This window comes from Conger conger, chromosome 1 (genome assembly GCF_963514075.1).
Source record: "Conger conger chromosome 1, fConCon1.1, whole genome shotgun sequence".
Taxonomy (NCBI): Eukaryota; Metazoa; Chordata; class Actinopteri; order Anguilliformes; family Congridae; genus Conger; species Conger conger.
Window position 1 is genome coordinate 68076236 of NC_083760.1, and position 12039 is coordinate 68088274.

The 12039-nt window shown below is 44.1% G+C and overlaps 1 protein-coding gene across 3 annotated transcripts in view; it reads right to left on the bottom strand.

Moving 5' to 3' along the window:
• fhod3b (formin homology 2 domain containing 3b) overlaps nt 1–12039 on the bottom strand; it is a 166599-nt gene that overhangs the window by 45957 nt on the left and 108603 nt on the right. For all 3 annotated transcript variants that reach the window (XM_061245151.1, XM_061245143.1, XM_061245132.1), the window contains exons 6-10: nt 8637–8731; nt 4017–4128; nt 2563–2657; nt 1793–1936; nt 1150–1403 (exon numbers count right to left, since the gene is read on the bottom strand). In XM_061245151.1, the coding sequence (XP_061101135.1) occupies nt 1150–1403; nt 1793–1936; nt 2563–2657; nt 4017–4128; nt 8637–8731 (700 nt within the window). The remainder of the gene's footprint in view (nt 1–1149; nt 1404–1792; nt 1937–2562; nt 2658–4016; nt 4129–8636; nt 8732–12039) is intronic.

Consider the following 12039-nt stretch of genomic DNA (forward strand, 5'->3'; position numbering starts at 1 on the left):
CATGGACCTGTTAGGGTCCCTATCTCACTGCCTAAGGTCCCCCAAAGTAATAGCACTACCTTCTTCCACCATTAAATGGCAACAAATCAAGCAAAGTCATATCAGCACCATTTAGTCCTTTTGTTTATATCTATGGAACTGCATGCTAATTCATACAAAATATAATACACTGCTAATTTTTAGCATGTGCTATGTTTTCAAACATGCACACACACACTTTCTCTCACACTTTCTCTCTCACACTCACTCTCTACACGTAATTTAGAAATGCCCAATCATAGTCACGCAAAGCCATGCCAGTCCCAGCAGGAATAGAGCATCTCTGCATGGTACTCACATGGGCCAAGGTGCAAAACTGGTGGCACACACACACCTCTGTCTCCCCTCCTGGGGACCCTGAGAACCCCCGAAAACTGATATGGGACGGGTCACAGAGTGCGCAGAGAGCGGGTGGATATGATTATGATTATGAATATGATTATTGACACCCCATAATTCCTTTCATTGGCTTACTGGTTATGATAGACATCATATTGGCAATTAATGTGAGACCTTCAGTCAAGCTCTTACCCAAGAACCAAATAACTCGACATAAGATGGGGTGAATGTGAGCTGCATATGTGATTGATCTACAAGTGAACAGAGGCCCTCAATCGCAGAGCCTGAATCTGTTAACCAAACTGGATGCCACAACAATATTTGGCAAAATTCAGCTCCAATGATCTGAATAAGTTGATATTTTCACCGACTCCAAATGCCAGTAAAATTAAATGCAAACCAGGATTTTGCCTGCTCAAGATCATTCTCTCACATATTTCCAGCAAAAGAAAGAAAAAAGAAAACCGAGTACTACAGATGTGATATAAATACGACAGAGCGCTAATATCTGTTTTAAAAGTAGCATGTCACAACAAATAAGCTCATTAGGGTTTTTTCCCTCCTCAACCTCATCCCTCTTTCCCTCTATATTTCTACTCCTTCTGTTCCCATATCCCTCCTTCCCTGTCCTCTCCCCCACTCTTCCCCTCCCAAGCACCCCATCAACCTTCCACATCCCAGGCTCCCTCCCTCTTTCTCCAGCCTCTTCCTCACCTACCTGCCCCCCGCCGATCTTCTGCCCCCCTCTCTCTATCTCCCTCAGTCTCTCACCTCTCGCTCAGGTCCTCCATCCTCTGGCCGGCGAAGTTCAGGAAGTTTCCGGAGGGCCCCTGGTAGTGGGGGCTGCTGGGGGAGGCCGGGGCGGAGGTGGTGAGCCTCTCCTTCTGGAGAGAGTGTCTCCTGCTGCGCCTCCTCTCCAGGCCCCGCTTCTCGCTGCTGACGCCCCCGACGCTGGCGCGCCGCCGGTCTTTGCACCCCGCGGGCGGCTGGGCGTCGTCATCGCCGTCCTCGTGCCTCAGCGTCGCCTGGAGAAACAGACCGCAACACATTAGCACACAGAAGCACCTTCATTGACGTATTTTCACATTTCGAGATGCCTTCACAATGACCATTCAGTTGAATGCATCATGTCACCTTTTCAAATGTTTACTCCACTTTCAAAGACTAGTGACAGAAGTCAGTCCTATAGTTCTTAATTTGTGCAAGTTAAAGACAATCAATGGCAATCAGTCTTTTATTGAGCAGCATATACAGTGCTTGTAACATTGGCAAATCTCATATGTATAAGTCTGGGTGTGGTTTGTGATAAAATGAAAAGTGGCTACAAACAGCCTTCTTTTTAAAGAGTAAGTACAGTGTTGCAATGGGCTGCAGCACAGCAGACTGTGGGAAGATGGAAGATGGCCATACTGACCTCATACATGTTGAATTGTTCCACCAGGTCCAGGTCTGTCCCCTTCCTGTTCAGATGTCTCTGGGCCAGACCCTCGATCCCCTGCTCTTCCAGACAGTCCACCACGTCATAGAAGGAGTCCTGATCTGGTAGCCCAGACAGAGTCTGTCCAGGTTGAATAAATGGGATCAGACACTGTTCAACGGCCATTTTCTGGACATTTCACCCACTACTGGTAACACATGGTTCCTATGGGAACCACTCATTTAGCCAACAAGTCAGGCAGTTAGTCAGTGAGAGGCTCTTCCAGGTCTAGAACCTATCCAGCAGTTCATACCTTAAATGTTCCATTGCATTGGAATGACATGTCAATGACTTGTCAAACGTTGTTACAATGCTTTGGAAGTATGAAACACATATGTTTATTTTCTGTCAAGCAATCATGTGTTCATATGAGCAAGAAACAGAGAGAGAGAGAAAAGAGAGGGAGTGCACACAAGAGGGAGTGAAGGAGTATAGATAGGATGTCAAGCAGAAGGCAAGTGAAAAATGTTATTCATTAAAGCATATGTTTTTCCTTTTCTCTCCTTATAATATTGTACTTTCTCTGTTGTGGTTCTTTGGTAAAGCTCATTCAGTCGATGTTTTCATTTTTTCCTTTATGGGAAACACAACAGCCATCCGGCAGGAGTGAAGTAAAAAGCACTGAGTGATTGAGCACTGCTAAAGTGAATAGAAAACTGATGTGAGAGCAGACAGACCTCTTCTGAAGGCCTAAAGAGGTGACTGACCTTATTGATGAGGGTCATCGCATACACCAGCAGCTCTGTGTCCACTCCATCCTTCTCATCCAGGATCTCCATGGCATTTGACCACAGTTTGCAGCCTGTCAATCAGTTAATCAGTCAGTCAACCAATCAACAATCAACCAATAAACAGATCAACCAATCTATTATCAATTTGCTTCCATGGTTTGCACTCATCTGATATAGGTCATGATAAATTTTGATAAATGACGATGAGTCATAACTCAAGAAGCTCCCCTGCCTATATCTTATTTTCTTTTTGGCCTTATTTTCACATTTCACAAGGAAAAATATGAGATGCCAGAGCTGGCTGTAATTACACTGTGAATGATCCTTCACCCAGCTACCACACCCAGACCCACACATACTGTAAAACCCAGTCACAAGGGACAACACTTCACAGGCAAGCCGAGCACCTTTGCTGCTAAATAGAAGACAGACAGACTTATCAACTGCCTATTAGCACCACACAGAAGAGGCAGAATACAGCAGGCAGGTACCCAAACAGTCTCTCCCTAAACCAAAAGAGCAGACTGCGGTTAGCATCAACACTCTCTACCCCTGTCTTTCTCTCTCCATTTGACAGCGGGGATATCGAACTGTCTCCTTATGCAACATTAAAAAGATGCGAAAACAAGGGAGAATGGAGGAAGAACAGTTCTTTCTCCCACTGGAGAGAACACAATGTAAAGCTTTTAGACCCACACGTAACCCAATCTCTCACCACGGGAGAGACTTACAGTCTTTTTCAATAAGCTGCACTTGCATACACAGCGAACGGGCAGCACAGAAAAACCTGAAATGCCTCCAGCTCCTTTGTAACAGGAGTCCAACTGTATGTGATGTATAATCCCTGCAACTGTGGTCCAGCTCCATACCCAGGCAGCTGGAATGCTCTGTGTACATAACTTTACCTGGGTCCTCCATGCCTCTGTGTCTAAATCCAGTACCAGTCTAAAAGGAACATTTGATTCAGTTAACCATTTTTTCCCAGGCAGCAAACTTTTCATGCATAAACTTTCCATATGCAAGGCAAAGACATATACAATGAGAGGAGCATACGTCCTCTCGGAAAGTTTGCCCGTTCAGCTTGGCTATGTACAGATGCACGGATGTTGAGCATTGAGGCGCCATACAGCATAATGGAAATGATTATGAATGTCAAAGTAGGACAACTGACTATGTTGTCTTTTCCATGGTTTGTGGAATTTTGTCAAGTTATTTAAAAGCACGGTTAGTTAATTCTGCAAGACTGGTGCGGAGCTACACAGAGCACAATCTCTACAACCCCATGTGTAAATTTGCGATGGTTACTGAAGGTCGGTTAGTGCTGTCGGTTAGTGGGTTCCTCTATGCCCAGTGCTGCGCGTAGTTTCTACAGCGCACGCTGGAGCCCGGTCAATGCTGCAGGTTGTGACGGTTCAAAGAGCGTCTCTTACTCCTCTTGGTGTCCACGGCGTTGATGGCATCGATCAGCAGGGGGGCGTTCTGCTCCGTGTACTCCACAAACACCAGCAGCAACTTCAGGGCCGTCTTCACCACCAGACGGAACTGTGGCGAGGGAATAAACAGAGCAGGATCAATCTCCCGTGTCAGCGATGGATCGAAACCATTCACATTTCCACATAACAAGCACTACCCCATCTCAGGCCTCTGTGAGAGAGCAAGACACTTTTCCAATACTATATAAGCGTTCTGCCATCTTGTACAGGATGAGTCATCTGTCTTCGCAAAATAACTTGTTCCTGCTTTTGGGAGTGTGGAAGGCTCTGATAAGGAGCCAGTGTGGCTCATGGGAAAGTGAAATTGAAATGGGCCACTCTTCCTGGCAGCCCTGGCATCTAATCTCTTGCCCATTGTTCTAGGAGACTCTTCATTACCACCACTCCAGAAAACCAAAATTAAATTCAGACAGTCTAATTAAAGCATGAACTGGAATGGTACGCAGACTAATTTTTAATACTGCCAACTCCGGAGTCATGGTCCTGTACCCTTATACAAATGTCCAATAGAATATGCCTGATTGTTACTGTAACATGCCCATTTACACTGGGACTTTTTTTTTTTTTTTTACGTGCTAGCCTTTTCCCATGGTAATGAGGATCTGAATAAATATTTGCATGAATACAAAGCTAGATCAAGTTCAGACCCTGCTGAAACTTTTCTCAATGGCTACTTCCTACTCTACAGTCCTGGCATCCCTATCCAGCTTTCTGAGAATCCCCCTTTTGCTCGGACCCTGCCGACACACTGTAGAAATATAACAGCCTGTAGGTGACGCTGAGGAGCACAGACATTGCAGTATGTGATATTAAAGGTGTGCTATGCTGCATGAAAACTGTACTTCTACAACTGAAAACTCTTTTTGGACCGTAGGCTACCAGAAATGCTTTCTGGGAAGGAAACCCACAAACATAATTGCACACACACTCATTGCAATAACTCAAGTTGTATGGATTTTCTGTGAGGAAATGTGTTCCATTTGGTACAAATCAGTGTGACAGGGCCGAGCTCTGTGTCTGGAGCACAGGATTTAAGTGAGATCAGCGTCCCTGACTGCACAGTCACTGAGTTCACCAAAGAGGGAGGAAACTGCCCTGGCAAATGTCTTTCCTTATCAGATACTACTACCACTGTAATCAAATCATACATTTCATACAGGGCTGTGTATACACAGAATGTTCATTCAATGAACTCCAATGAGGACAGATGACAGCAGGAACCACATCTTATTGAACAGACGAGGGCCAAGAGCATTTCAACAAGGAAAATAGCAGTGGGCCTCATTTTTGTGTCATCACCAAATACATTTCAGTCTGCTTTAATTAGGCAAACAGGATTCGGAATTCCTTTTGGAAGTTCTTTATGCTTACCATACCCCATACATGTACTGTATATGATTTATCTAACTGTATTAAATGTAACCAGTTGCACTTTGAATGCTGCTACGTAGCACCTTGAATATACTGGACATCGAGTTACCCTTGACTTCCACATTTGCCGTGACAACCCCTCCCCTCCCAAAAAACAATAAACAAACAAAACAAAAAACTGATGCCTTCACAGCCACATTTTCAACATGTTTTAAAGCCACTTTGAAGCACTGCATGCAATAATCAGTAGTTCTAAACAAAGATGTTAAACAATGACTGCAAAATACATGGTGATGGAGGATAGTAATTGCATTTCCTGTTCTTTGAGTGTTGCAGATTAGTCTCTTCCTCAAGGAAAAGTATTACATTACATTAATGGCATTGGGCAGACGCTTTTATCCAGAGAGACGCACAGTTGATTAGACTAAGCAGGAGACAGGGTTAAGGGCCTTGCTCAAGGGTCCAATGGCCACACGGGGATTCGAACCACCGACATTTGTGGATCCCAGTCATGTACCTTAACCACTACGCTACAGGCAGCCCATAGTTAGGAATATACCATGCCTGATGTCATGAATCTAATGAAAACATACATATATTGTACAATATAATTGCAGATGTATTAATATTCTTGTTTATGTGTTCATCGATTTATTAATAATGTTTCAAACAGTTGCTATGAGTGTACACTGAAGGACACATCAGGGAATAAAGAGAGATGGCCAGCGAAAGCCTGTGTGAGACAGAGGGATTTCCAGCTTCGCTCTGATCAAAACCATCCCTGCGTGTCACACATGGGGATGTTTAGAGAGCGGGGGAAACAGGAAGTGAGAGTGGAGATGAGAGGAATCAGCTTGGGCAGGAAATGTACTGAGAGACTTTTGCCTCAAGGATTGGGGCAGGAGGAGGAGGAGGACTGATGACCACACTGCCTGACCAATGGGCAGCTCCGTTTCACAGAGCGAGCTCAGTGTGGAAGTGTTCCCACATTTCTGTGGTGTCAAATATTAAAAAGGCAGAACTCTGAATTGGAAGCAAAAATTTTAATCATAGTTAAATCCCTTTTTAATCATAATTAAAAAGAAAACCTTCTTATATAAATAACTTTTTTTCATCAAAACCAAAACATACATAACATCATGATTTTCAGTATTTATTCTGAAAATGTGCTTTCAAAAGGCATAATGTTAAATAATAATGTTATTCCGATGAAAATCTGTATTTACAAACACCATGTGAGTGTAATGTATCTGTTACTCTCTCTCTAAACAGGTATTGCTCTGTTTGGATTAGACTAAGCCAACCTGACCAAAACACACTGGCCTTACTCTTCAATGTGACTGTGCAGTACTACACTAGTAGTGTCCAGCTAGCTTTGTCCAAAGAACAAGAGCTTAGATGAGGGCCAGGACTGGCCCTTCCATTGGGACACCATGAGGATAATTTGTCACAGAAATGATTGAGAATACTGGTCTAAGGGATGGCACTCGGTAACAGGTTGTGGTCCTATCAATGATATCAATAATCCATCCATACATCTAATATCTAACCCGCTTATTCCTTGTCAGGGTCAAGGGGTGCTGGTGATATCTCAGCCTGCATTGGCGAGAGGCAGGAATAGACCCAGGACAGGTGGCATTAATAATGCATCACAATTGTTTGACTGGATATCAAATGATTTTGTGATTTCACAGACTTCAGTGTTGGATAGCAACTGTGAGGGAACCGCAAGAACAAAATAAAAATGAGCCTTCAGTATCCTAATGTGCTGTTATAATGTCCTGTACGACCACAGTGAAAAGCAGCAAGACAGCCATCAAAAAAGCAAACTTTAAATACATCCAGGACAGAAACACTTTAGAGCTGTGGCAAGAACCTGAGTATTTTTGAACTCTGCAAACAGGTACCACTGCAAACAATGGAACAAACTGACTCTAACACAATTGCCCTATTTTAAAACTCAAGTAAAACTCAGTTCTGACTTTAACCACTCCTGATGTGTATTGCACTTGAATTTGTCAATAGTTGCAATATGCGCACTCAGCATTACCAGCAGAGATTTTGCTTAGTGTGCTGATCAATGAAAAGACTCTTTTTCTTTACTGAACAATATAAAGTCTCTCTGAATCCTGGAGGACAGACAGAGAGAGTCTGGACCTGACAGTCTTGTTTAACAATCGTTTTACTGATCGAGAAGAGACAGGAGTCACAAACTGGCCAACTGCCGGAAAATCGACTGAATCTAAAGGCAATGCTGGTGCTGTTACATTTCACTGTCCTTCGTTGCATTGTCCCAGCTGTAGGAATTTGGTCCTTTGTGAAGTGAAACTAGTAGTCCGATATTCAGGTTAGCAACAATGTATTAAGATAGCAAAAATAGTCTTTAATTACAGTATGAAACATACCGGGTAAAAGCAAGGCAGTTCAATTACAAACTCATGTTACAAAGGAATGAGCTTTTATGCCACATATACAACAGGTAGTTGTCCCTGATTGGGTGACAGGCAGACGAATACACATTATTTTGTATGCATATGATATGACCAAGGAAACCAAATGGTCATTGTCAGCAAAGCAGATCATTCAGTATGGGCTTCCTAACCCCCCTTGACCATTCAGTACGATTGAGGTGTTAGGTGACCATCCAAGAACAATGAAGCAGGAAATGTATTCTTCCCTACCCAGTGCTTAACAAAGTTTATGTTTTACACATTATCACTTCACACAGCTGTTGAAGGGCCGCTTGAAAGTACGACAGCCGCGCCGGTCAGCCCTGCAACCGCGCGGTTACAAGCTTCGTTACCCGACTGCTCCACCTGCCGCTGTTGCCAATTGCACCAATGGGGAGACAAATTAATAGAGCGGATATTCACAGTAGAGTGTTCATTCAACAGTAGAGCATCTGTTTATGATAGCAGTACTGTAGTGCAAAGCCAGTGAAATGCAGGCACTGATGTGTCTGGATGAGCACTGGAGCGGTGCTGGGGGCTCTGGACCTGTCACCAGTGCAGTGCTTATGCTGTTGTGTTCCTGAACTGAGTGTTTCACCAAGCCAGCCCCAGTGGGAACCCAGCTGTATAAATATGTTACCCAATATATGTGGAGGTGTACGACGTAACCACAGTGGGCTCGCTGAGGCTAATAAAGAACAGGACGTGATGTGACGGCCTGCTCTCGGTGATGTACCTTGGATCCGATCAGCGTGTAAAGCCACTGGATGGTTTCGTTGTGACCGATGACTCCGTTCATCCCATCCACGTACAGCATGATCTGCCCCAGGGCTGGAAAGAGTAACAGAGAGGAAGAGAAGAGGGGGCTTCATTAAAAGTACTGGACACATTCCACACTGGTTCTGCTCTCTTAACAGAACATATTCCTGCTCAGATCTGGTCCCTTTTTCACAAGTCCATCTGTTGAGCCCATTACTTTCAGTCAGTGTCAGAATGGCAGTGTGTGTATGTGCATGTGTGTGTGTGTGTGTGTGTGTGTTTGCGCATGGGTGCATGTGTGCGTGTGATGTGTGTGAGTGCACAAGGGGGCTCTTTCTGACATTAAATCACTCTTTGTGTTCCCCTGCTCATTCCACTCTCCTTCTGTTGTGGATCTTTCTGCAGCCATGGAGACCACCTCGTGCTCAGGGGGTGAGCCAGCAATGACAACCCAAAACCACAACTGTCTCTTTATGCAGTCCATACAGGAAGTCCTCTGCTTCATTTTCCAGACCCACACAGACCTATACATTCATATGCATTCATGGGTCTAACATATGGGTCATGTGCTTTAGTTTACCACTGCCGGGATGAACGGAAAGGCAGATCAATAAAAGCATAAAACACAAGCAAATAAATGTAGACATAGACGGTCAGATGGGCAGACAGAGAGATTGACAGACAGATATAATAGAACTGCATGTTTCCATAAACAGTGGGTTACGGTTTTCTGAAGACTATTTTGTGTCAATTTAAAGAAAAGAGAAAGCTTACAACCCGCACTGAGACAGCATCAGCTCATTGTGGCTGAGCGTTATTTAGGGAAATGGCTGCCACAGCCACATATGGCCACAAAGGCCAGAAAATAAACCAGGTCCCAAACCCTTTCGGCTGTGATCCAGATGTGGATTAATGATCATTTAATCAAAACATGTAGGCAGAGGATCCCCCTTCACAAGAACACAATGGTAACCAGATCCCAACAAACTGTGTTGTCTTTGTTTCAACTGCAATGAGCTCCAGCTGCCTCACGGTGCCTGCAGATGTCCCCACATTCTCAGAGGTGGTGGGAGAGGGAGAGACAGGGACAGAGACACACTGTATGCACTGCAGCCGATATACAGTGAGGCAGTGCTATCAGGCATTGCTGTGACAGTAACACGTTCATGTTCAGGTCCCATAAATTAAAGTCCTATTGTAGTCTAAAATTGGAGTCTTGCTTTGAATTATAAAGTCAAGGACAAATGTTGATCGAATCTCAAACTGGCTCTATTACAGAACTTTCAGGCTCCTTGCTAAGTGTATGAGTTACAACACTTCCATGTTCATGACTTTCAAAGCTTTCCCTCCTTTTTATCCTCCCTACACTGTATAGGTATGTTCACTGTTATTAGCCAACCTTGCTATTATACAAATTATCAGAACAATCATCAAAACAGAGATGGATAGAGCAAGACAGAGAGACAGAGAGAGAGAGAGAGAGAGAGAGAGAGAGAGAGATCCCATTATAGTTATGGTACTTTGGTGTTTAGGTTCCTATATCAACATTTAATCAGGGTAATCACATACTGTAGCATCAAGGACAGTATCTTATTCCTGGTGATGAGAACAGGCCCTGTCCTGCAGTACTGCTGATGGGCTCTTTCCCACCCTGGGTATATTACCAGTGAGCTGTGCAGAGCAGGGGTCAAGCCAGCGAGAAGACCGGCAAACACAAACACAACCGCATGAGATGGCCTGACCTTGCGGAAGAGTGTACGCTATCAGGGATGTTGCCTTATTCCAAATGAAGGGTCTGCTGGGGGTGTAATTGTCTATTTTCCTTTTCTGAATCATCCAGCATTTCGGCCTTATGAAAGTAAACTGTACTGTTGTGATTGGCCAAGCTATTATTATCCATATTTTTGTTTAATAACTCCTGCAAAGAAGGGATCCTCTCAGTTGTGTCAGATGCAAAATGAGGTTTGGGAGAAGTGGGTTACTCTTGGGGAGGGGTACTGCAGCCCAGCCCAGAGTTCAGCCTGTAGTATGTGTGGAAGGTTTCCGTATGACATACGGTATGTTGTGGATGTAATGCAGGGGGGTTCCAAGGGGTGGCACTGTTTCACTGTACATGGTCTGATGTTATGTGATCCTGCTGAGGTACTACACCACAGTGGAGAGCCACAAAAGATGGGCACACGCATAGACATGCACACACACACACACACACACACACACACACACACACAAACACAAACACAAACACACACACACACACACAGGTCCTTCATGTGCACACGCAGACAGACAAACACACATACCACACAGTAACCCACAACCACACACGTACGCACGCACGCGCATACTTTGTATACATTATGCTGCACGGCATTAAATTCCTGGAATATTTGCGCTCCACAGCCTTTTCAATGCTAGTGGCTTACCTGTGAATGTCTCTACATCCCCTACACAGATCATACAGTCACCTCATGAACCCCACATGTAAACACATTCACACAATGGCAGACTGAAATGTTCCGACATCATTACGGATCTGTTGGGTTGGCCTTGGATTGTGCTCCAGTCTTGCTATTGCACTCCAACCTCGCTGGCATACCTAAACGCGGAGCTTTGATTTACAATGTGTGGCTTTCTCAGACAGCATTTTGGACACAGCCAGAACAGATTTATTGTCCTGGCTAGACTGTATATATAGCCATTATTTTTTACATCAATGTGCAAAACAATTAAAACCAAACCAGGTAATTGCCTATTATCACTTACTATACAAGAATAACTTGTGACTCATAGTCTAATATATGGCTTTTACAGAAACACATGACTCTCAAGTTTAGAGGTAGTCTTGAGAAAAGGAGAGAAGCTTTTAACCCACTATGATACACCGACTATGTGCCCAAACCCCCAATCACCCCTTCATTTTATGTCCCCAAGATGGAAGATGAACACACAACGTCACACACACACACACACACACACACACAAACACACACAGACACACACACACGCACACACACACACAAACAAACACAGACACAGACACACACACACACACATATACACACACACAGACACACACACACAGACACAGACACACACATACACATACACACACAAACACACACAGACACACACACACATACACACACACAGACACACACACACATACACATACACACAGACACACACACATACACACATACACACACACACACACACACACATTCACACAAACAGTGTACAGGGGCTTATTGATCAGGATAAATGATGTTCTATGTATGAGTTCACGAATGGGTAAAAACTGACCAAACACAAAAAAGGACAGAGAAGGGATGAACACAGAACACACATCTGAACTGAGAGTAAAATGAATGACAGCC